Raw genomic sequence first — 26,541 nt, forward strand, 5'->3', positions numbered from 1 at the left:
GTTTTTAAGGATGAGGTGAGGATGCAGATGCAGAGGATGTCACAATTACTCACTTAATGCTCAATTCAAATTTCAGATAAGATGTTTTTTTATTTGGTATTGATCCCCTGTTTCTGTTTTTGTTTTATGTTTGAATTGATCACATGTATTTGTTTAGTCCATACTATATTTCAGTGTTAATAGCTTTTAGTTTTGTTAGAGAATCGTCTTTGATGTGGTGCTGGCACTCAGTAAGAGCCATGTAAAACAACCCGGCGATCTTTGTCTGAAAACATTTGGACACAATGTTATTCATTTTTGCATTTTATTGAATTCTGGTTGGTCTGAAAGCTGAAGTATCATGTCAGTTTGGAAGGAAAGTTCTTGGTTTTGTTTTAGAAACTTAAACTTGAGAAGCTGTACGATTACCAAGCTATGAGCCTTCCAATCCAGGCCTGAAATACTAGAATGAACCTTCAACATATTCATTTCTTTCTGAGGCTTCTGCTCCACCAAACTGATGAAAAACTGTTCAGCAAAGACAGCTAATCTTTTCTTGTTACCGAAAAATTCCCCGTGATGCTGATTTGTAGCTCAAGATACAGCTATAACAACTTTTTTTTATTGTTTCCATATATGAAGTGGAATTTCTTTCCCTGGGATCTGGACTGAAGAATTATTGTGAGCGCTCTGGAAAGATGACAGGATAACCAAATAATTTGTGTAAAGCTATGACTTAATCCCTGCGTTGTTTACAGTTTGAGGCCAGGAGCTTGGGTTTTTTCCAGCACTGTGACGAAAATTTCTACGAAGTTAAACTTGGATTGCAACACTGCTTCACCCCCACGTGAACAAAATGCAGCTTTATTCTCTGCGGTTTTGTTGACGCATCTGTCATTTCCACTCTTTTCAAAAACAGGTTGAAAAGAGCTTTGACTCTTCTCTAAAAAAAGAAAAAAAAAAGAAAATATCTGTTGGCCTTATTATTCACAATACAATGTACTGTTGACTAGCACTCCCTAACTTGATTCCCCCAATTATAAATTCCCTACCATAGTTTTCTTGGAGTGTTTTCTAGTTTTGGGAAATAAAAAAAAAAGAAAGAGAGAAATTACTCGAAAACATTTGCAGCTTTAAACAGGGCTGCATTGAGCTCCTCTGGCATGTTACTAACAACATTAGCTTCTTTAGAGGATTCAGAGGAGAAATCTGCTCTGAGACGAGGAACAGATTTTTTTTAAGTCTAATTAGCAGGTGTTGCAGCTGTGTCCTCTGTTGTGTTGTGGTCATGTAAAAAACAGAACCAATGAAGGCAAATAGATTTAAAGATTGAGCAATTGCTCTTTTTTTATTTCACTCTCTGACATATTTGATAGGTTTTGTGTCACATCAGTCATTTTACCTCCTGTGTGTGCAGTTTGATTCAAATATAATTTTCCACCAGTGATGATGATGACGTCATTCTTTACCTCCAGAGAAAAGCGAAAGATCATCCTGCAGGGATGACTATTCACAGGTGGATGTCCATTAAAGTCTCACCGCGTAGTATTTATAGCCATGAAGTTAGCCTTTAAATCTTGCTGCTGTCTGCCAAAAAGTAATTGATAAGTATTAAGTGAAGCCAGACCACTGAGTGGAGATTAAAAAAAAAACACCTCAGTTACTCTATCTCACTCAAAGTGAGAAGGTTGTCTCTTTTAGAGTCTGCGAGATCTGGGCTGACCTGGCCATAAATAATGCATCAGGAATAACTCCACCAAAGAGAGTGAACTACAGAGACTCATGCAACAGACGAGATGAGATATAAAATGTGTTTTACGGTACCTGAAACATTAACTTGAGTATGTGGTTGTTTCTCTCTTGTTTTCCTCTCTTGGACTCTTCCAGAGGATCCTAGATAGTCTTTTTCCCTACCCGCAGGGCAGTGTTCCTCAGGACATTGGCTCTAACTACCGATAAATTCCTCTCTCATCATGTTCACTTAACATTTTCTCTTATTATCGTCTGTCTCTGTGTCTTTACTGCTCACACACAGGATCACCACAGATGGATGTCTGTATTATTCTGTCCCAGTCTGAAATCTCAGAGCTTCCAAGTCCTCTCTTATGCAATCCCACATTTTGACACAGAATTGGATTTTCAGAGCACTGAAGTGTAATTGATTATGTCAGTCCCTGTTCATCATAGTTGTTGTGGTGAAAGACCAACGAAAATTATACTTTGTTTGGATTTAAACTTGCACTCCATATCTAGCCCTACTAATGCTGAATCCAAGCTAGTGTTGCATCTATGAAGATGTTTCCCTGTCCTGACAGTGTTTTAAAATTAAACGCCGTTGACCTACCTGGTAGTCTAATATCTTACTGTACTATGTCATAGAATATTATTCATCTAATTGATGAGCGACCCTGGCATTGTCAGCTGCACAGCTTTGACCCAAACACAACATTTTTCAATAACTTGGAATGTGGATAGTGGTTTATAATAGAAAAATCTTTGTTTGGTGGATAGATAGTAAAGTGTTTTTACTGGATTTGACTTTGCCTTTTTTGTGTTTCAGAAGTGTTCAACATGAGGATCAAAATAATATCATATAATGTATTGTTTTTCTTATTGATCTTTAACTTTAAATTGTTTTGAATTAATAATTATAACTAATAAATGGAAATCATACAAGATCAAACTGAAGATGAATGTTTGAAAGGATAGATGAAAAATAAAATTAGTTGTACATATCAGTTTACTTGTTTTTTGCTACATTATGTGCTGCACTGTAATGAAAATCACATTGTAAGTTGGGTACAGAGTTTTTCTCTCACAGCCTTTTCCCTGGATTCCTATTACAGCTATTACATGGACGGCAGGGTGAACAAAGTCGAGGACTTCCTAAAAACCCGTCTGTTGGACACGTTGACAGAGCAAATCTCTAAAGTCACCAAGGTACACAAGCTTTCCTCCATAAGAAATAGTCAGTTCATACTGTGTGTGAGATGCAAATTAAATTCAGCCTAAATCTGTACTGTACATAATTAGGGTAATGTCTGGCATACATTTCAGAGGTCCTTTTCTCTGTTAAACAATTGTTATTTCTATCAGTTTAGACTCTCAGACGGCCTTAAGGGAGAATGTGAAGAAATAACTAATTTTCATCGTGGACTATATTTGCATTTCTTTTGAGTTCGCCAAGTTATGGATCATTCAGACTTCTGCTAGTTTTTTTGATTATAAAGCCATATGTGCAAGCCACAGGAGTGAACCCTCGGGGTAAAGAGGTTGTGTCCACCATGAGGTAATATTATCAACACTGGCTGCTGCGGCTGACTTGCTGAGTTGTCATAGATGAACAGCGCCAAAATGCCTCTGGGAAAAAGAATCAACCATTTCCAAGAACAAAACTTAAAACATTCAATGAAATAAAACGGGAGTGGGGTTCTTCGGTGCATCAATAAGATCAAGTTCTTATGTTTCTTTTTGTACGTTAATATTATTCAGTGTGTACATTTTATATTTCTGTTTTACTGTCATCTTGAATAACTTTACAGACTCACTAAAACTCAGCATCACAAAAACATTCAGTGTAACAAAATCAAATAATTCTTAAGCACTTTAACAATTTACATGGATCGCTGAAAAGGCATCATCCTATTATGATGATCCTTAAGATGAATTTGACTTTATTTAGACCCAGACGTGAATTTCATATTGGGGTGTCACAAAGTTTTGAATTTTGTTGATACATCTATGTTTCCATCCCTCACTGTAGGTTGTGAACACACATACTCCTGGTAAGAAGGTGTGGCTCGGAGGACTGGGGCCGGCGTGGGCAGGGGGCATCAGTAATCTCTCTGACACATACGCAGCTGGCTTTCTGTGAGTATAAGTATTTATATAAGTAATTCAAAGTGTATTATGTATTTTTACCAACACTACATATCACATCCTGAACAGTTTTTTATTCTATGTGTGTATGTTGATTTGTGTTACAGATGGGTGAACACGCTGGGTATGGCTGCTGTGCAGGGGATAGATGTCGTGTTGCGTCACTCATTCTTTGACTACGGATACACACACCTTGTGGACCAGCACTTCAACCCTTTACCTGTAAGTCTCTCGGCTTCGGTTCAGTGAGGATTAGAGCGGCTGTTGGTTCACATTGTCAGGGCCTTGAATCATCCTCCTATATCATAATTTCTAGGATCTGACCTGAGCTCAGTCTGGACCTTTTCTGTACTGGACCCAGTCCTTCGATGGCACCTCTTGCTCTTTCCCGTGGGAGCTATTAGCTGAGATGAAAGGCATTTAGTGGTGATGAGTGGATAGACGCGGGGGCGAAATGCCATGTAACCTTAGCCCTTTGTCAGGAGCTCAGGACAGTGTCACTGCTCCCCTCAACCCCCATCGCAACTGTGTGCTTCTCTGTGCGGGACAGTCGGCCGGTGAGAGATCTGTAACCTGAGATGCTGATACACAGTCAGGCACGTTAGTAAAATAGCCTGCAACACTGTGTGAAATGGAACTGCCCAGTCCCAAGTTCCTCTGTGGTTCGGTCTCAATAACGATACTGCAACGACCTGAGTTCAAAACACTGTACTAATCATGTGAAATACGCTGTTCTTCTGTGTATTTGCACATAATTATCTGGACGTGAACAACACAGATGTGAGGGAGGAAATCATCTGTGTTCGTAATCTTCCTTTATACTCAGAGCTGAATGAAATACTAACCTTGGTAATTTATTTCTTGAAAAATAAATAAATAAATGAAGAGACTTTTAAGTCTTTAAGTGTGATACAGTGATACAAAGCTACCACCAGCTAAGTAAATAAAACAGATTTATTAAGGTCATAAAAAGGTTTATATTAAGCACAGGCAAAGGAGGGTGAGAGGCTTATATTAAGTACTTGCACAGTAAATTATTGTTCTAGAATAAAGGCAAAAGACAATGTAATCGAGGCTTTAACTTATTTATCTAGCATTTGTTATTGTTGCAGATTCTTTTGCTCTATCAGAAATAGCAGTTTGTAACAAGTATAGGCACTCAAATACAGTATTTACCACTAACAAACTAATCACTTGGAAAATCTGAAAATAACTTTAAACTTCAACTTTCATTAATCCTCTCTGGCGGTCATGCACTTTCTTCCACCTCGCTTCAACTAAATGATATAAAATAATCGAGATGATTTCATTTCCTTCCCTCTTCGACTCCATTATTTTTCTGGGAATTACGGCCTCCCGCTTGGATCACAATGCTTTTAACATGGCTGGATGCCTGAAAGCTGCACCAGCCTACCTGCTGAGAGAATGCACTGCAGGGCCAACCTGTCCTCTGCATGGGAAATTTATGACCTGGCCCCTTCCCCTTTAGAATGACTCCCCCATTGGTACGATCCAGTCAAAGCCTCGGGCTCAGTGAAAGGCCTCAAACACTTCACCCTTTTCCACACTAAGCCATTTACTCCTCCTTGCTCTTCTTTCCCAATCACCCCCTTCGTTTTTCTGTTTTGTTTTATTCACACTCTTCACTGTCTTGCCTGTTGCATCCCTCCAGAGGTATGTTGTAAACTGTGATTCATTCTTTAAGAAACAGAGATGTCAGTATATAGTGTGTGGCAGGTGAAATCATATAGGCCATAACCTGACAAGAGAGCCGTTCAAACGCTCCACCATAAAAACATTTGTCCAGGCCTCAGAAAAAATATTTCTTTCTCAAATAAAAAGCAGAGAGATAAGGAGTAGGCTTCTCCCCATATTGAACTTTGCAACTTGCAAAACCTCATGACTCTGCATATTGTGGTTTAAGCTGTGGATATTTTTGCATCTTCCTGAATGTGTTACCAAATTTTGAACAACAGTTATCTTTTTAGTTCAAGGATTGTTAACTCACAGAAGGAACTGTGAAGTTCTTGGATTCTGAGACATTGACAAGATCTCAAAGACAATCTGAGACTCATTTGACCTATTTAGCCAAACACCCAAGGTCAATAGTTATCCTCCTTGTTAACGTCCTCTGTTCTCTTAACTATGCAGCTGAGGTTTGATTGGTCTCTGGTGTATTACTTCACTTTTCTACTACAGTCTTTGGTTTATTACTGGTTCACTTGCAGCTATCTGTCTTTCTCTCTATTTCGTGGTTGGGATGGTATTTTGATTTGATGTGAAAGTGACGGTTGTCCCTCTAATTGATGTCTTTGTTTTTCTTCATCTGTCTGTCTATCCAGATAAGAAGCGCTGGGGGCGAAAAAGACAGGGAGACAGACAGGCAATTAGGCAGGAAAACGGGCAGACAGTCAGTCCGTCAGTCCGTCAGACAGTCAGACAGTCGAGATTTAGGACCTGAGCTGATATTTCCCAAAATAAAATTCTCAGGATTGTATCTTGTCGACTCCAGTCAGTGATTTTAACACAGCCGCAGTTTGAAATATATCAATTTATGGTGGTTTCTTTTACTCGCGTTTTAAAATTTCAACACAAAGCTGGAGTGCATCACCTCTCCAGGCCATCTTGCACAAATAAAACTCCAGACTCATAACTGTTCTTTGTTTTATACACCAAGCGATAATCACAGATCACAGATCTAGCCATACATTTGTCCTTCCATCCCTGTGCTTGTGGCCAACACTATACAGTTCCATACTGTGCTCTGCTTCTTCGATGCCTTGGCAGCAAATTAAGTTAAAGTCTGCATGGAAAAAAGAAGCCCTTAAATGTTGCCATATGCAGGATTGCATGGGAACTTCCTGAGGAACACATGTTGTTCTGGGTCTCTTGGAGAGGTGTTGAGTCTGTGTAGTCTATAGAGTGAGACACAGTATAGTGTACCACTCACCAGTGATAACAGAAAACAGTAATTCATGAATGAACATAATATTTAGTAAAAATGTCATATTTAAGACTTGTCAATTCTGAACGGGTCAATGGTTATTGGATACAATGTGACATGTTACATGGGACAGTCAGTTTCAACTAAATGTTGAGTGTCAGAGTGCTGACATGTCTGGATATGAACATTTTTTGTGGATAATATCTGTAATTTTCACCCCGTTGCAGATGAGCTGTTTTGCTGGCACATTCTTAAATCTCACAGTTTGCAAAACTTAATCTGTTTGTCTAATCACCAGGATATTTTATGGCTGAATAAACAAAATGGAGATTTTTTTTAGCAATATTTCCTTTCAGGGGAATCCAGGCTCCAGCGTTGGTGTTATAAAAGGTCTCTTTTAATAAAGATCCTCATGCATTTAGATACAGGGGAGTTGGCAGTGCTTTAAAACTCTTTTCAAGCCGCTTTACAGATTAGGTCTTTAAAATGTTCTTTCCACACCTGCCCACTTTGGCATTGTCTTTTAGTGTCCTGCCCTGACCATTATGATGATTAAAACTATCCATGCTGGTATGAAAAGTAATGCCAAATGTGTGTGTGTCCTTACAGGATTACTGGTTTTCTCTGGTCTTCAAGCATCTGGTTGGTCCGAGGGTTTTAGCGGTGCGAGTAGCTGGACTACAGAGGAGGCCGCAACCAGGACGAGTCATACGAGACAAGCTACGCATCTATGCTCACTGTACCAGCTACTACAAGTAAGTGGTGCAGCTTAACCGCCTTGGATTAGTTTGTAAGCCACACTTAAACACAACAAGGGCGGACACTGTCATTGTATACCGTGACTTTTCCCATTCGAGACTGACAGATGACAAGACACACATCCTCTTTGCCTTTAAGTGATGTGCAGTAATACTTTGGGAATGTCCTGGGAGATCTCGATGGAAAACAGACGGTGTTAACTTTTCCTGTGTCCTGTGTCCTCCTGCAAACACCTGAGGCACAGTGTCTGGTGGGGAAGAACAAAATCCCCAGCCGGCCCATTCGGCTTCTCATAAATAAGTCGACCGCAGACACCTGCTCATTCACAGCTCGCAGCCTTTAAAACTTAACGGGTATCACTTATCAGGTGTGTGGCTTCTGTCTCCCTGCCGTCAAAGAGCCGCTGAAAGGTGTGCTAGGCCTTTATCCCATCTCGGATTGGCTGGAGGGGGGTATTCGCGGGGGAGGGGGAGGGACAATAAGGCGGTCTGTGCCGGGAGGAGATAAAGAGTGCCACCATGGCCTGTTCAAGGTTATCATTTAACCCAGGCCAGTGGCTGTCAGCACCAGGCTAGACTTACGGCCTTACCCTAGACAGGGCTCGTTTACAGGTGGAGCATCTTTTAGAAAAATAGTGGAGCGCTGCAAAGATAGATGGTCGATAAATAGGCAGGGGTTGCATAACCAACACACACACACACATGGGTGCATGAGGCCTGATGACATGCGCGCAAAATATTTGAAATAGTTTTCAACAAGTGTACTCTCTCAGCCACCTGGTAAGTATGATGAATTTGGAAGTAAAGAGATGTCCGTGGCATGTGTTGCTGCTCAGCTCTGCTTAACATACCAATCAGGCCTGGACTCATATGATCAGTGAAGCACTAAAGCAGTGCCTCTTGAATCCAGAGCCTCTTCACTTGCCATTATTTCTGCCACTTTGTGGTTTTACTCAGTCATCCCACAAGTGGACGAACTATTGTAGTCTTAGTGGTTTGACTGTACTGTGTTAGACAGCAATGACTATAAATATGCTCAGGCAGGCCGTGGTTTGAAAAGTCTTTGCAGATTAGATATTTGACTTTCACCGCCCTTTTACCCCTTTTAGTGGTTTGCATGGCATTTTTTTCACTTTCCAGAGATGCTCCGACATCAAACAGCATCAACACATGTTTATGTTCCTGGTTTGGATCTCTAAGAGCCTCATAATTTGAAAGGCCTTAGAGGTCATTATCTCTCTCTTCCATCTAACCATCTGATCTATCACTCGGAGCCATGGTCCACGTTTCTGAGAAACACGGCTCCATGAGTTTAACACAGAGCCAGACACACAGCATTCCCACCGACAGCGCCCTACTTTATTGCTCTCCGTAAATATATTGAATATTAGCCGTCTTGCGGGCTTGATGAAATAAATGGCTCACCCCGTGCCCAAGAGAACAAAGACAAACACCGAACCAAAAACCAAGATTGCTTTTAAAGATATGAGATTTTGGAGGGCGGTGAGAGGTGTCTACCAGACCGTTTGGCCAATGCACAGCCCTGACCCTGAGCACCACGGCCGACATGTGGTATTCACTACAGCTGTGTTGTCTTTATCCTCATATCTGGGCCCTTATGAGATTTTATCATGTTTGTCTTATCTGTCTCACTTAGTTATTTACCTTTTGCCCGTATGCTTATCAAGTTGTGTCCCCAGTGCTTCGCTCTAAGGAGAGGGACTCACACACTGTTGTCTGTGTAACTTAAGAAGTGCTGCCCGTTGTGTTCACACCCTTCATCTGACCCTGGACCATAGAGCGACAAGTTTTAATATTGGATACTGTATAAGAGAAGCAGACTGTTGCATCAGAGAGCCTGTATAAGGATGAGAAAAGCTTTGAAAATGAAATGTCATTCATACTAAATATAGATGATCAATTTTAGGACAACTTGCTTTATCTTTATTATTTTTCTGCATGCCTTTTGATCCAGATCAGATCAAAGAGTAGCGGTTTGATGCTATAACTATATGTAATAAAAATATCAAAGACGTTCTTTTCTTTGTAGTCATCTTTAATTATAGAGAATTTTATTCAACATGGCAACGTAATATATAATGAATCACGATTAGCAGATGTGGAATGGAGCCTCTTTTTATTATTGTGTCCTGATCGTCCTTTCTGAAGGTAAAGGGGAAATTGATTTTGTGTTTTTCATTGTTTTCTCTACGATTACAGTCATAACTACGTGAGAGGGTCCATAACGATCTACATCATCAACCTTCATCGGTCACGGAAGAAAATCAAGTTGGCCGGGACGTTACGGAACAAAACTGTCCATCAGTACCTGCTGCAGCCGTACGGCACTGACGGACTCAAAGCCAAGTTAGTACCTCTCTCTCTCTTTCTCTCTCTCTCTCTCTCATACATCTCTCACATACACACATATACACACCTGCTGGCATTGAATAATTGTTTTCTGTCCAAACAACAATGTGGTCCTCTTGTAGAGTATCCGCTTCCATTCATTCAGGCTGATCAAACAAGACCCAGGTTAGAGCAGACACATGAGTCTTCCAGTCCTGTCATCGCTCATATAAAATAAACATGAATAGATAAAGAAAATACAACACAGTTAAGATTTGAGAGGCGTTGAGAACAGGAATGAGAATTTCAAAAAAAAAAAATTTTCCTAACCTTGATAAGGTGTTAACATCTGGCATCAAAAGCTGCAGCGAATGAATTTTAAGACATCAGTGGGTGTTGCACTTGCAGAGCTGTTATGGTCTGGGTAACCCTTTACACGCAATAATACCTCCCTGTCTCTATCTAAATTTTAGCCTCAGACAAAAAACAAACTCATAAAGAATAATACAACAAATAAAACCAATTAACGATAATACAGGTGCTTTTTTTATTTTCCCTTTGTCCATGAAAAACTCTTAATGTTAGCCATTAATTCGAACTCATAAAACATGGCAGTGCTTTACTGAAGCTTGTCATCTTCTATATAAAAGAAAACATTCACTTCACTGAGTTCCAAAATGTTTGCGTCTGTCGTTTGAATCTGCTTTTATTGCCTACAACAGATGTTTTATCAATGGTTTCCCAAGTTTCACATTTGTGCCATTTTACCTCTGAGTACTGCGCTGTAGTTTGTGACGATGATATATTACACTTTAACTAGGTAATATAAGTCCCATTTCCTTAAAACGTGCCTTAAAATAAAACGTATTTGCTTTCATTCTCTTCCTCTCTCCTCTAAGCCCCTGGCCTGTTATTCTGACTCAGACTTAAGCCCCAAATCCTGGAATAACAGCCTAATGACTGTGTGTGTATGTGTGTGTGTGTGTCTTTGTGTCACACAATACCACCACACAACCTTAATGGAGGCTCAGGCATGATCCTTCAATAACAGTGTAATGATGGAGGATGTTTTAGGTGCTAGAACATTATTGCAAGGCAATTAATAGGAGAGCAAGCTAACGACGGGCCTTTTTTCAGGCTTTAAGTGCTTACCGTTACCACACACAGTGCAGGGAGACTTTTATGAAAATTTTAGCAACACCAGATGTCTATAAATTTGTCTGAGTTGGGGGACCTTTTTTTTTTAAACCTTGATCAAGTATTCAGCTCCATCCATGTTGACGGAAAGCTTTGAACAGTGCAATTCGATTCATAACTGCTCCCTGCTCAACATCGTTTTATTTGATATTTTATTGAATTTGAGGTTCACATAAAAATATCCAGACCTCTGTTGTGGTTAACTTTACAATATAACAATATAATAAAAAAAAAGGTTACTCATACGAGCAGCACTTACAAGTTGAAAAACCCCGGGTTAAGGGAGTCACTGTAGCACGAATACCAAATAAGGAGATCATTTTTCTTTACTAGATTTATTATGTCACAATTCCTGGTGAGTGATATACTTCACAATATCGTGTACAGATAAATAGAAACAATGCATTTTAAATGAAAAAAGGGAAAATCGGGCTAACTGTAATGCAGCAGGTTTCATAATATACATATATTATTTTTAATTAATAGATTAGAGTTGAAAGTTTTACCTTAACTTGTGCCTGTGATATGTTGCAGCTACTCTGTAGTAACATTAATATTTCACATTGTTCTAAATGTTTTGTGGTGGTAAACCTGTTACTAAATAATACTGATGTTATGTCATGGATAAACGGAATGAAAACTGGAACAATTGTCTTAAAACTCTACAACTCATTCATTTCTTTGTGCATATTTAGTAGAGAAACGTTATACATCTTGTGGCAGGTTGCAGCAGTTTTGCGCACATTAAACACATCTGCATGTTGCATTTACATCCACTGCTCGTCTATTTTAACATGTAATTTAATTAATGAATATGACCATTTGAATTATATCAAAGTAATATTTTGAGCACCCTGTCTTTGAAAACCTCTTTTCAAATATTCATATTAGTGCTAGTTTTCATCTTTGTATTAAAATATGTTGTTTCAATGCAGTTGACTGTTGTGGAGAAATATCTTTATGCAGATTCCACTCATAAAGTCAAGTTGTATTACTGTGCAGCTGTGAAGTTGCAGTTTTGTAACAGCAGCACCCCCAAGTGTACGACTGACAGAATCATCACCAAGAAACACTAAAGGTCCACAACAGGATCCACATTTTCTTTTGATGAAGTGAAAAATCTCATTAACTGCCTGTCAGTAATTTTCTTTGACACATTTCTTCTTTATCTCTCTTTCTTAAGATTATCTAACACTCTGTTTTTTTATACCCTGTCTGAATCAAACCGCCCAAAATGCAGCTGCTCATCTTTACACTAAAAGCTTTTCCACTCCCCACAGATTAAGAGTCTTGGTGTCATCCTAGACAGTACACTTTCTTTCAATCCCACATCAATAGCATTACCCAGTGCGCATACTGTACTTTCACCTACGTACTGTAACATCAACCGTCTCCGCCCCTTCCTTACCTCCCACACCACTGCTGCTCCTTGTTCACAGCCTTGTCACTTCTCGTCTGGACTATTGCAACTCCCTCTTACTATTAATAAATCCCTCCATGAGCTTCAACTGGTCCAGAATTCAGCTGCCCGTATCATCTCCAGAACCCACTCCCCTCCATCCACCTCATCACTCCCGTCCTGCAGCAGCCCCACTGGCTCCCGGTTCAGTCCTGCATTATATCCAGAATCGTTCTGTTAACATTCAAGGCCATTCACATTCGTCCGACCTCCTCCATGTTGCCACTCCCTCTCGTGCCCTCAGATCATCAACCTCCATTAGCTTGTCTCACCACCATGAGGAGCAGAGCTTTCGGCCGCTCTGCTCTCCAGCTCTGGAACTCACTACCACCCGAGCTCAGAAATATCATTTCACTCCCACTCTTTAAATCCACACTCAAAGCCCATCTGTTTAAGATTGCTTTTTCTCTTTGATTTGATTACAATTGTGCAATTTTTGAAAAAAAAAAGAAAAAAAAAAAGGCTAAAATTAGCCTCTTTTTTTTTTATCTTGTGTACTTCTTGTCGTTTTTATTGTTTGTTTTGGACATTTCCTTTTTTTTTCACTGTGCGGTGTCCTTGGGTGCTAGAAAGGTGTCTGTAAAATAAAATGTATTATTATTATTATTAAAAATTACAAACAATCGCCAGCTTCCTCCTGTCTGCTCTGGTTCCCGGTTGAATCATTCCAAAACACGGGTGCTACCTTTTAGAGTCTTGCACGGTGAAACACGGCAGTACCTCCCTCTCCTCCTTTGTGCGGCTAATCGAGCTCTCAGGACTCCTGGAAAAAAAAGACCATCTGTCCCTGGAACCTGCTGTTAAACCAGAGGTGACCCAGTCTTTCAAGCTGCTGGACCCAGTTTATGGAACGCTCTCCCGTCGTCACTGCGATCCCCAGACTCCTTTGAATTCTTTATGAAGCAGCTACAGACATTTTTTATTCAGGCAGGCTTTTGGTTAGCCTGTCTGACTGCTCCACTTTATTTAATTCCTTTTATTTGTGTGTTTGTGGAACTTTTGTCCTTGTTTTTATGTCTCCTCGCTCAGTGTAGCTGTTAATTCCCCTTGTCTGCCGTACGCGGTGTGTTTGTTGTGATTGCTGTATTTTATAATGTTTTTAATAGTGTGCTCTTTTTTTATGGGTGCAAAGTACTTTGTGATTTCCTATCCATGAATGCTGCTACACAAATAAACGACTGCCTCGCATGATTTTTTACAACGACCAGAGGTATGTGATGAGGCTGAGGCAGACTGTGTCTAATGCAGTCTGTGCTTCCTGTCTTCTCTCTGCAGACATGTCCAGCTGAACGGGGAGAGGCTGCTCATATCGGACAATGAGACATTCCCAGAATTGAAGCCTAAGACATTGAGGGCTGGACGGACAATAGCCATGCCTCCCATGACCATAGGCTTTTATGTAATCAAGAACATTAACGCGTATGCCTGTCGAAGATAACATCCACCCTTCAACCATGAGACGTCCACCGACCCAACAGCCCTCTGCCAACTTGACTCCAAACTTTAAAAAACAAACAAAAAAACAGTGTGGCTCTTCTTTTTTTCTCCAGGAAAACATGTGGAGGTCAGAATTAGGAATCAGGATTTGCAAGGACATCTCAGTAGAGCCCCCATGGCTTGAATAACAGCCTGGTCAACTGCTATCTCAGCGGTAATATTTACACTGCCAACACCTACCAAATTACAATAAACCCAGCTCTTCCATTGTTCTCCTCCCTGATCCAGCAAAGAAAGACTCGCCCAAGACACACAAAACGGGCTGCACTGAACATCCTTCAGTTCCTCAGATACAACAGCACTTGTTTGGACAGCGGTTGTTTTTTACACCTTTGTATGAAGTTTGTTTCATAGTTACAGAAATCGAATGTCAAAAAGTCTACATTTTGGATTCAGTTTTTCTCGGGCTGTCAAACCCAGGGTGTGTTATCTGTGTCTGCAAAGAGTTTTTCCTTTTCTCTTTTTTCCCCCTAATGTTTCGTTGACAGAGGAAAAAAGAGGAGAAAACTCTGAACAGGCAGCGTCTCTGAGGCGAACACAAGTCAACTTTCGTTTGACTTGATCCTTTCCACAAAGAGAAAATGCCGAGGTGTGTGTGAGGTCAGGCATGGACTAACCGTAGTGTAGATATGTGTGTGAGTGAGAGTGAGCGTGTGTGTGTGTGTGTGTTTTATTATTGATAAAGCTACTGATGTGTCTGTCCAGCCTGTTTGATGTGCCACTAAAAGTATACGTTTCTTCCTTTGCCATGTCTAGTGGCTCCAAGGGGAAATCTGTTTCTTTTAAAGGCTGTTTTTGTATGTTTTGTGTATCATTGCTTCTCAGCTGCAGGTTTCAATTTAACTGCAGAGCACCACAGCCGGTATGTGTCGCTGCTACGGCTTTGCAGCGACGTATAGCTGAAGAACAATGTGAACCCATCCATAACATCTGTCTTCTCATAGCCTGTGTCCACACTAAATCTGGGTTTTGCTTTAGATTCAAAAACTACGATGCCAGTTTTTCAGGTGTATTTTATCTCACTCTCTATTCAGTGTGATCTCACATTTTATAATTCTCTTATGCTGCTAGTTTAAATATACATTATATTATATTTTACATAATTTTGTACAGATTTACTGTCATATATTATTAGAAAATGTATTGTACATAAAAAAGAATGATGAAAATAAGTGATTTAAGCTTGATATGTTTATTTACAGTATACACCTAATTTATATGATTAAATACTTTGCTTTGTCTTTAGATTTCTTTTGTAAGCGGTTATGTTAGAGGTACTAATGCCCCAACTCTAAAGCAAAATCAAAAATACCTTCAAGAGCCTATTCATTAAAATTACAGGGTGACCAAGCGACTGTCTTAATAGTCACTTGGAGATTTAGTCATGTTGCTCAACATGTGCTCCACACTGACATGAATAAGGGCAATGGTAACATTTCTAGATGAGCAGGAGCAGGTTCAGTGCCTGAACATGTTAAATATAAAGAATATTTGTCCTCTGAATGTGTTTATAGTTAATGTAGAGATGTTCATATTTCTTTTGGAGAGTATTATTTTAATATGGAAAGTGTGCATATATTATTTTTTGTTAAAAAAAAAAGTTTACATTGATAATAAACACTTACAAACACCCAAGAAGTTGTATATTACTCAGTAGAAAACAGTTTGTACTAAAGAAAATAACGCAAAACTCCTCTGAATTTAGTTTGTCACTGGTAAAACTACATATTACTTAGCCTGTGTGCTCACAGCTGCATGCAAGAGATGACTTGGAAGAAGCGCACTTGTGTATAAACAGCTAATCTCATCATGTGAATCAGCATTGAGCAAGACTCCACATCAGTTCACAGGATGTGAAGGAGATCTGTAGCAGCACATGGTCACAAGGAGGACAAAAAAGATACAAGGAGATGAAAAGATGATTTACAGAAAAGCTGAAATATCCTCACACAGAGAGAGCCTATAAATAAAAATGCTCTAATTCCAGTAAAATCCTCATCAAAGGTCCCTGGAGCATTAAAGGTACCATTTTTGGTGCTCTCACTCACTCAGCTCTTCCATGCACATACACAGAGTGAGGAAGCAGCTGGGGCAAGTCTTTGTAGTGGGAAGAGTGCTGTCTTGTCACTGCATGAGGCAGCTGCTGATGGGAAACATGAAGCCAGGATGGACTAAAACCCCCAGACCTCAGCTTTGGCCCAGAGAGGCTAAACCTGGGCCAGACCTGGCTTGGTGTCTGCTGATGTATAGACTACTTGGATGTGCTTGGTAGAATCATGTAGAAGAGAGTTAAAGGACAAGATAAAATGTCATAAAATACTCGGCTACTTCTGCTCCCTTCTCTTTCTCCCCAAATAGCATTTTATGCAAAAATTGCACTGATTTCTATAGAAAGCCAGACATGCTTGAACTGCACTGAAGTTTCATGACAGTGAGTCATTAACACTGGCGGCCCCTCAAGAGCTGTGATCCAAAGCATGTACCTTTAATTATACGTTCCATTCATGGAAAATGCTTTTGCTTTTACATAAGCAGCAGAAACGAACTTCTCATTTCACATGTGGTTAATTTTAAACAGGCCAATGTTGTTGACATGTAAGAATCAAACCAGGCTCGTTCACACCTGGTCCATTGACTTGGTGGGCTTGTTAGGAGAAATATATTATTCACTATGAAGTCCATGCACATTTAGAGGAATGTGCAGCCATGCTTTATTTGTAAAGTCCGCACAAACCTGGAAAAACAAAGTGAGAGAGGGCAGACACGAGAAGAATAAGTGACTTGAATTGTTCTGCACTCTGTCAAGAAAATTGATGTAAATGAGTTGTCAGCAGGAGTTCAAACTGCTCCTAGATCAGCCACATCTTTGACCCAGACATCAGACCAAACCGAAATGCTTTCTGGTTTGAAAACTTGACTTACTGTAATCAAAAGTCTCTCCACTGAGTGACTGAGTTCCCTCTGACCTGTAAGTAGCTGGTTGATCTCCACCGACCAAAGCAAAATCGGACACCGTGGCCTCGGTGAACCTCCTGACATTCAGACCACGATCTTATCGACCCGATCCATGGAAATTCTTCTGTTTGACAAACTTTGCTTCGTATAAACCTGTAGCTTGTGATAACAACTGCTGAGCATCACTTCCTCTGACAAAATCTAATTGTGTTGTGATTGAGGAGGACTGCGCCGCGTCTGGCCACTCCTGCGTGACAGTGCCTCCTTAGTGGAGGTAACTGTTACCCAGGCCTGCCTTACACTGTTTATACTCAGTGATCCATTTTGAGACATGCAAGGCCCCCTTGCCCTGTTCACAAACACTGAGGATTTCATGATGTTTACTCTGTATATACAGGAGTCAGCTTAAATAAGACTTCCATGAATGCTGGATCCCCAGAAAACTGATGGATTAGATTAGACCACGATGTAGAACTCTTGGCATTTTGGACCATTTTGACCCAAGCAAGGTTAATAAAACATAAATATTTATGTTGCTATGGGGTTCTTTGCACCGCTCAGGAGCCAAGCATACAATCTTTGTTGAATATCATGATACAACACAGATTTGTTGTAGCCATCAAAACATTCTCCGAGAAACAGCCTGGTGTTTGATGAGTGTGTTATGTACTGTATATGCCGCATACTGTACTGTCTTATATGAAAGATCTCCAACATCTATTTCGGGTGGTGACCTGGCGTTTTAAGTGTATTATAGATTTCTGATCTCTCTTATATAATAATAATAATATTAATAATGTTTGGGCTCTGTAAAAACCCATAGTGACATAAGATTTTGTTATGCTAAAATGAATTCTTATGTAACAGTGCTTTTTCCAGTCCATGTAATAATAACAATACAGTTACAGTTAATAATAAACAATATATGCATGCTTACATGTAGTTTACAATAAGAAATATTTAGGCTACTGTCTGTTGAATTACAGATTGAATTATGTGCAGAATTTTTGTAACTATTTAATATTTTAAAAAAATGTTTATTATAATTGCTTATAGGCTAAAAGTGTTAGGCTCCATATGTCGTTGGAAAACTTGACATACTAGCCTACACACAATTTTGATATTATGATAATATCCAGATCACAGGCCTCAATCTGCGCATTGTGATCTTCAGTTTCTCTTGTTTCCCTGAATGCAAACCTCTTTTTTTTTCTTGATTTGCAGCAAATTGACAAATCCAGAGCACAGGCAGCTCTAATCTCAATCTGAATTCCACAAATGCCAAGTTGCCAACCTGTTGTTTGTGTGCAGCGCAGCCTCTCAGTCATGTGGCCCAGGCAGCGCAGGCAGCAGCACATGACTGCTTCCTGCCCCCCTCAGCACCACGCTCCTGCGGAGGGAGGAGGTCGAGCCGCTCCGGGCTCCGCTGAGGAACCAGCTGACCCAGGAGCAGCCTGCAGCCCTGCACACCGAGCTCCTCCGCAGCTCCGCCGGCCTCCGTCTGTCCCCAGATCAGCAGCATCGCCCCTCTGGTGTCACATGACTCACAGGACTCGGACGGAAGGAAGCGGAGCGACACACAAACAGCAGCCGAGATGAAAACGTCCACAAACTGAAGAGAGACGAGTTTTTTTTGTTTTCTTTTGGAGGAAACACACGCGCGCGCGCACAGTCACATAGAGGGATGCTGGGATCACCCGGCGAAGGAAACACGGGGTGAGCTGTTGTGACTTGTTGTGTGGTTTCGTTTTGTTTTTTTACGTGAACAAGTGAGTGTGTGCAGTGAGGAAGGTAAAAGTTTGGTTATGGGGAAGTAACTTGAGGCACTTGGTAAAACACGCCATGTATTCTACGGATCGGATCAGGGGACAAAACCATTCACAGACTGGAGTCGTATCTTCTGACCCCTCACCATTGGCATATCTGTCTCTGACCTTCCTCGTTTTTCATTGGTGCTCTCATCAGACGCTGTCATTGATAAAATATCAGCCACCAGATACTGTTTACTTGAGGTCAAGATCTCACAAAGTGTGGGAGAAAAGTTTCCCATGGCTTCTCACTCAGTTACTCCAGTGACTAATGGAGCCATAACTTGGCCTGTGTGAGAACAGTCTGTGACAGTCAGTGAACCCACGGCTGCATTTAAATGTTCAGACAAGTGTATGTTTTCACTGAGGAATTTGAGATTATTTATCCAATCTACAAAAAAATCTAATTGATGTTAGAGCTTTTGAGCTGCATGCTTTTTTTCAATTATAATGCTCAGAATATCTTTGATTTGTTCCATTTAACATCAATTAATTAGTGGTATCAATGAATTAAATGCATTCTTCAGGACTGTCTTTCATATTTTTTATTTAAAAGCAGTACTTCATAATGACTTTATCATCAGAAAACAAACACCCATAGAAATAAAGCTTATTTAGGTGTTTGTTTGTCATATTAGTAAACATTAAAATTATATATTTTTTCTTTCTTTAAGATTTTGCACACTTGCGCTGGAAAAGCAGGGAAAGTTGCATTGTTTATATATTGAGTGCTTTCAGTGTTTTACTACTAAATCCATTTTGTGAGATTGTTGCTGCAGCTCCTCTCTGTCCTCACATTCTTGATGTTAGCACCCTCTTCTTTTTGGACTTGGCCCCAGATGTGAACAGCAACATGTCAGACCTCTTTACTTATATGAAAATCCCTCCCCAGATATTTTTGCCTTTCTGTCTTTTGTCTCAGTAAAGAAGTCTTTTGGCTCAATAAAAAAAAAAAAAAATCTTTTCTTCGTAGCATGATGCATGTGGAGCGCTTGGAGTAAATAGGACACCCCAGTAAAGCAGGACAGGAGGTGCATCTGCGGTCCAGATGAAGTGCTTGCTGATAGCCAGTGAGAGCGCCGAGGTCCTCTTCCACTGGACTGACCCAGAATTTCAGCAGAATATCCAGGCGCAGTATGGGGCGTCTCAGGAGGAAGGCCAGGGGGTGAGGAGGAAGATCCTGCATTTTTCTGACTTCCTGTAGCTGTTGGAACGACTCTTAATTTGACATTTTGCTTTGTTTCTCAGCTTCCTGCCTTTGAGGACAGCATCAGCACTCTGTTTGCTCCCATCATTATTTCCTGCAGCACCATGGTGGACAGGCTGGTGGACAGCTACACCTCCTTCACCACAGAAAACAACCACATCTACGTCCTACACCAGGTAGCAGCACCTGCCTTTCAAAATAAAAGCTAGACTTGCTCCCGTACAATTCCTCAGATTAGCTCTCTTCATGAGGCAAAAATAAATTTCCCTGACACACATCCATTAAAAGAAAATGCCCCGATGTATTAAGCAGATTTCTGCATTCCTGATTCTCTCCTCGCCAGCAGTAAAAGTGCTGTGACCTAAATGCTGGCCTCTCTGGCAGTGAAGCGTCATGTTTGTCATGTGAGTCCTGTTGAGGAATCAAACCAGGCTTTGTCCTCCTGCAGTGCAGAAACAGTTATCGAGTCCAAACTATTGACAAGTTTAATGTCCATTCAGAATAAACAGTATTCTGTATTCCTTAAAAAACACAGAGAGCATGAAGCAGTTCAATACAATCACACTCATTTCATATTTCTAATTCAAGCTACTTTTGTCCTTTTGTTGCCCTCACAGTTTGACGAGTGTCTCTACATTGCTGTGAATGGAGACGGCGAGGAGGGAGAGGATGATCTGAGGAGGAAGATTTACGTGATGAAGAAGATGATTGAGGTCTTGTTTGGGATGGTCACCCTCAGCAGTAACCTCATCAGGAGAGAGTAAGGCGTCTTTGTGTGTCTCCCTCCTGGGCATCGGGCAGTTTAGTTGTGGTTGATGTTTGGACTGTGTCTGTTTGTCACCAGACTGCGACCTCAGGACACGGAGCAAAGAGCGAGGCTGTGGAAGCATCTCCAGAGTCTGCTGGAGACCTACAACCACCTCAAAGAGAACGACCAGAGCTTCTTAGTGGAGGTGCAGTGAAGTTAAAAAAAAAAGCCATTTCTTCTTTGATATTCTGCAAAACCTTTCACTCACAGACTTGATTGTTGTACCTTAAGTCACACCATGAAGCTGCACTTCAAGAGCTCTGAATATCTTTGCTGCTTCAGGATCCTGGCTGCAATAAAGCAAAGCCAGAGATGCTGCAGAGCTCTCAGTTTTATGAAAATGTCCCAAAGCAATATTGTTATCAAGTGTACATGTATCTATATACTGTGGTAAAAATAACCTGAGTGGAGGATTGGATGTCTGACATCCTAGGAGAGTAGATGATATTATATAGTGTATTATGTTATTATGTTAGAATTATTAAATTATTAGTGTTTTTCTTTTGTGTTCAACAACCTTAGCCTTGTCACAATTATTTAGTATTGCATGGGTAGGCATGAATAGTACTGGTGTTTTTTGTTTTGTTTTTTTCTTCATATGAGTAACATTATGTTTCTGAATTCCTGATTTTCATTAGTTCTTTGCTCTATCAGAACAGATATATTGAAAATATCAGGATTGAACCACTAGATGGCAGAAAAATCTAGAAGGCAATATTGTATTACCTAAGGAATTGCTATTACAATTTGACATTTAAATTGTCATCCTAAAAATGGGAACTTGCTCATTTAAATTCATCTGGCATACACATATAGTCACTCACCCATCATTGTGAGTTGTACTCAAAATCAAATCTGCCCCCCCTTAGTGCACGCAGATATGTACATTGGTTGACCTTAATTTATAAGGCTCTTTTAGGCTTGATGCCTTCGTATTTGTGCATATTACTGCAAGAAACAAGCAGTAGTTATGTTTTGCGCTCTTGTTCAACCCTTGTTTTATCTGTTCCCCGGGTAAGGACTGAATTTGGGAAAAGAGCATTCAGCTCCGCCGCCCCTTCGGCATGGAACACTTTACAGAAAGAGCTGAAACTTGCTAAACTAATCCCACTTGGAGCCTTTCGCTCTATTTTGAAAGATAGGCAGCAGAAATTCACCCAGCAGTGCCTGTGCTTCAAATCTTAAATTATTTATTTTGTTGTTCCAATTGTTGTATCTGAAATTGTAAAACTCTGTATATTTTCTAATTGTTATTCTTTGCATTTCTGTGTTGACATGTATTGCTGCTGTACCGCGTGCTGCTGATCATTTTTGGCCAGGTCACCCTTGCGAAAGAGATCCAGATCTCAATGGGCTTTTATCTGGTTAAATAAAGGTTAAATAAAAAAAAAATATATATAGGCTACAAATTCGCCAGATGAATTAAGATTCATTTGCCCTTTAGGGCTATAATTTCTGAATTAGATGGGATTTTTAGGTTAAACTAACGAATCATACTTTATTCAAATAAAATTTTCTCTCTCTCTCTCTCTGTCTCTGTCTCTCTGTCTCTCTCTCAGGCAGTGGAGAGGCTGATCCACCCCACACTGTGTGAGCAGTGCATTGAGTTCTTGGAGAAGCGTCTGGTGCAGCAGCTCAACAGCAGTGTGGAGAGAGCAGGGGAGGAGGTGCTTCACGCCTTCATCCTGGTTCACACCAAACTGCTGGCCTTCTACTCCAGGTGTGCACAGATGTTTCCATCAACCCTTCATTGTCAGTCATAAGTCCTAAGTCTGCTCCATTGGAATCTGTTAAAGATTTTTTATGACGTATACCATCTCCTTGCTCGTCCATTTACTCTAGCCGCAATGCGAGCACTCTCGCCACCTCCGACCTGCTGGCCCTCATCATCATGGCACAGAACATGTATCCTAGCAACACAGATCTGGATGACCCCGGTCCTGAGGTAGAAAACACTGACAGCCACACACAGCACTGGTAGAATATGATGGTCACCTTCTTTGTGATTGTTTATTAACTGTTTCTGTGTGTGAAGGATATTGAGAGTACGTCTGGTTCGGGTCCTGAGAGCTTTTACACTCCAGAGCCGTCGCCAACAGACAGAGACTCAAGCAGTTCAGGTGGGTTGTGTCCTTGTTCTTACTAGGGGGAAACAAACCTAGACAAAGAATCTTTATTGTCTCAGAGGTATTTTTCACAGCCAGTGTTTATTCTACACAGCAACACAATGTTATGCATAAAAAAAGAGGGTAACACTTTACAATAAGGGTCCCTTATTTAACGTTAGTTAGTACATTATTAAGCATTAATTAACTGTTTACATATATAAGAAAGAACAGTCATTATTATGTATTATTTAGGATTAGGAAACACATTAATTAATGTAGCCTATTAGTAAGCAGTTAATTCATGTTTACTACTCAAAGTTAGTTAATAAATTATTAAGTAATAATAAAAGTTGAATAATGTAATTAGTTATCATCATGTATGCATTACTCAGCATTAATTAACACATTAGTTTATATATTAATGCTTAAGAATGTACTAACTAACATTAATTAAGGGACCCTTATTGTAAAGTGTTACCAAAGAGGGAAACATATACTTTGCCACATCCACAACATGTACATTTATATCCCTGCATCCAAACATGAAGAGACTCAAATAAATGGTCTTACAGTTTCTAAACAAGAGTGTGTTGTTAATTATTGTGTTTCCAGAGAAGCCAGAGAGAGGAAGTACACCTGTGTTTGAGTTCATGGACCCAGATGTCCAGGTGAGAGGAGATTTGTGCTATTCTTTGCAAAAGTAAATTGATGGTTTGGTTACTGTGATGAATAATATTGTCTTCAGATGGCAGAGGACAGCTTGCAGACTCTGGAAGTTCCTCCCCCTGACCCTTCAACCCCTCGCAGAGTCTTCTTAGAGGTCTCAAGCAAAGAAGGGCTATATCCCATGATGCCTCACTCCATGTATTGTCTACCACTGTGGCCTGGCATCACACTGGTGCTGCTAACTAAGGTTTGTGGGTTCATGTCTACATTTGCTTCCTTCTTCCTACTTTGCTCACATGTCTACACACTAAACCCACCTTTGCTGCCTTGTTGAACCACTTCTGTATTTTATCTGTCAGATTCCCACCAATAACGTGGCCACGTCAGTGTATAAGTATTTGGAGGCTTTCGCCAAGCTGGAGAAGCGTCTAAGTGAAGGCCAAGAAGGCCCCGCGGCCACAAGAGGCCAGCTGACGATACATGACATCCGCAGCAAACTGGATAAATTCATTAAAGCTCTGGGGCCCAGTGACCTACAGGTTTGTGTTTTTACAGTTGTCTGCTTTTCAATGAAGCTTTTATTTCTCACCAATACACGCCTACCTATAATTTGAAAGGGAATTCCCATGTAAAACAACTATTAAGAGTAAAATACTTTTTTCCGTAAGTCTGTTTCAATTCCTACTTGAGTAGCTACTTTGCTATAAATTTTATACTTCGTTGTAATATAAAATTATTTTTTGTTGGAAGATTTGAAAATATTTTAAGCTTTTGGAGGTGGATAAATAAAATAATCATTTTGTCCTGTTTTATATCCAGTCTGCACAGTTACAAAATGTCTGGACTGAGTTCAAGAACCGAGCCTTTGCAAAAGGAGGGCCTGGGTTCAACAAAGAGTAAGTCTTTCATTGCCCTCTGTTGGCCAAAATAGGTCATAGCAAGACAGTTATTTGACCCATTGAATGATGATGTTCATGTTTTTATTTCAGCCTCATCCCGTGGTGCAAGAATATGAAGACCCAGCTGTGTGGAATATACAGACAGTGTTTTCTTATTGATCCTGGACCAGGCGACATTCCTCAGCGTCTGTCACCAGGTTTGCAAGAAAGAGCCCAAACCATGGTGCAGTGAGTATCTGTCTACTGGCCTTGGGCATTATTAGTTACATATTAAAATCTGTTTTAGTTTTTTCTGATTCCATTTTAAGTGTAACCATAACTGCAAGACAAGTGACTTCATTGTTCATGCCCTTTTCTTTCTATCTTTTTTTTTATCTGTCTGTCTCATCCAGAGAGAAACTGATGGACTGGAAGGACTTCCTGTTGGTTAAAAGCAAGAGGAACATCACCATGGTGTCATATCCTATCAGTAAAATAATCCTGCTTCCCTGTGATGCCATATTGCATCTCATCTTAGAGACCTGCTTAGCACAAAACTGAATTAGTAATATTTCTTCAAGTGCATGCATATGTTGGGGATCTTAAAAAACATACATGTCTATAAATCTTTCTGAAATCTAACACTGTTATCCTGAGTGTATTGATCTTGACCCAATTGATATCACTTACCTGGAGGATTTCCCTGGCCTCATCCATTTCATCTGTGTGGACCGATCCACCGGCCAAATGATTGCACCATCGCTCAACATCACAGAACGCACCACGTCTGAGCTGGGGAAGGGACCGGTGGCTCAGTTCATCAAAAACAAGGTCGAGTATACTTCAAGTGCACGTTGTAAAATGAATTAGTGTGACATTAGTTTGCACACCTGACAGCACAGCCATCACATCTTTGTCCATGTGCAATGATGACCACCTCCTCCTTTATGTCCACATGTGTGCATAATTACTGTTCTTTCTTGTCTTCAATGAATTTCTCTTCCCTCATCTGTCCTGAAGGTTTGGGGCCTTGTCAGCACAACACGACGCTTTCTCCGTAAAGGCTACTCCACAGTCACACTGCGTGATGGAGACTTCTATTTCTGCTACTTCCTCTGGTTTGAAAATGAAATGGTAAACCATTTGAACAAAAGTGTGCCACATGGTCCCTCATGTTTTTTTTTGTTTATTTTTGTGTGTCTCCATGAGCACCTCTGTGTGTGTTTTCTTAAGTTGCGGTACATTGAGCTCTCAGGGCCATCGTACATGTAACTGTTTATAATGCAATGATGAAAACAAGTCAGTTTAGTGTCACATATGAGATCATGTAAAAGTTTAAAACACTATGTCTATATATATATAATAATGTGTCTATCTGACCAAACAGGGCTACAAGTTAGAGGCAGGAGACATGCCCATCCTACCTGATGACTCGGCCCCCATTGGGATGCTGGCATGGGACTACTACAGGTAAACAACAGTGCGTGACAGAAATAGATGGGATTAATCCAAGAGAGAGTGCTGCTGACTATAGAAAGTGATGTGTCCAGCAGGAAGCTGCTGCGGTTCTACAGTAAGAACCACCAGGGTGAGGTGGTGAAGTGCTACGAGCTGCTGACGGTTCACCTGGGGGTCATTCCCACCGAGATCATCCTCCAGCACTGCCGACAGCTGGCAAGCAAACTGTGGGAGCCTTCATGCAATCTGCTGCTGTAGACACAACCGCACACTTGAACAGAGTCACAGCAGCCAAGGTACACATTACTGCATTACTACTGCCATGAATTGCCTTTCTATATAAACTATGGTCCACGTTTCCATCATGAATGATGTGTATATGGTTGTGTATCCCATGATATATTGACCTAAAACTATTTTTGGAAGCACTTAAGTTTATGATTAGTGCAGTTGAACACTGTAATGCCCTTGCACTATTTTGTGTCTTGTATGAAGAATCTTGACATCATCACTCATGAATTATTATATAGATTGTAATATATTCTTGAAAACTCATTTTTGATCTGTTTCCTATTTATAAGTAATACCATA

At 40.4% G+C, this 26,541-nt stretch overlaps 2 protein-coding genes across 4 annotated transcripts in view; both read left to right on the plus strand.

Moving 5' to 3' along the window:
* The window catches only part of hpse2 (heparanase 2), a 56,943-nt gene extending 41,249 nt beyond the window's left edge, over nt 1-15,694 (plus strand). For both annotated transcript variants that reach the window (XM_085800110.1, XM_085800111.1), the window contains 6 exons: nt 2,826-2,919; nt 3,743-3,849; nt 3,966-4,080; nt 7,412-7,557; nt 9,781-9,927; nt 13,841-15,694. In XM_085800110.1, coding sequence (XP_085656236.1) covers nt 2,826-2,919; nt 3,743-3,849; nt 3,966-4,080; nt 7,412-7,557; nt 9,781-9,927; nt 13,841-14,003 — 772 coding nt within the window. In that variant the 3' untranslated portion in view covers nt 14,004-15,694. The remainder of the gene's footprint in view (nt 1-2,825; nt 2,920-3,742; nt 3,850-3,965; nt 4,081-7,411; nt 7,558-9,780; nt 9,928-13,840) is intronic.
* Nucleotides 15,695-18,591: 2,897 nt separating this feature from the next.
* Nucleotides 18,592-26,505, plus strand: hps1 (HPS1 biogenesis of lysosomal organelles complex 3 subunit 1). 2 transcript variants are annotated; one of them, XM_085800086.1, is made up of 18 exons: nt 18,592-18,733; nt 19,799-19,990; nt 20,074-20,208; nt 20,650-20,792; nt 20,877-20,985; nt 22,400-22,560; nt 22,683-22,785; nt 22,876-22,960; nt 23,561-23,616; nt 23,694-23,861; nt 23,974-24,153; nt 24,434-24,510; nt 24,604-24,741; nt 24,906-24,970; nt 25,178-25,323; nt 25,513-25,626; nt 25,880-25,962; nt 26,043-26,505. In XM_085800086.1, exons 2-18 carry the CDS (start codon nt 19,874-19,876, stop codon nt 26,206-26,208), a joined length of 2,046 nt encoding a protein of 681 aa, XP_085656212.1. In that variant the 5' UTR covers nt 18,592-18,733; nt 19,799-19,873; the 3' UTR covers nt 26,209-26,505. The 2 variants fall into 2 exon arrangements, with proteins under 2 accessions (XP_085656212.1, XP_085656213.1); XM_085800087.1 differs by having other exon boundaries at nt 26,046-26,505.
* Nucleotides 26,506-26,541: the final 36 nt, after the last annotated feature.

Source organism: Trachurus japonicus, chromosome 15, assembly GCF_045865225.1.
Source record: "Trachurus japonicus isolate A0001 chromosome 15, Traja_1.0".
Taxonomy (NCBI): domain Eukaryota; kingdom Metazoa; phylum Chordata; class Actinopteri; order Carangiformes; family Carangidae; genus Trachurus; species Trachurus japonicus.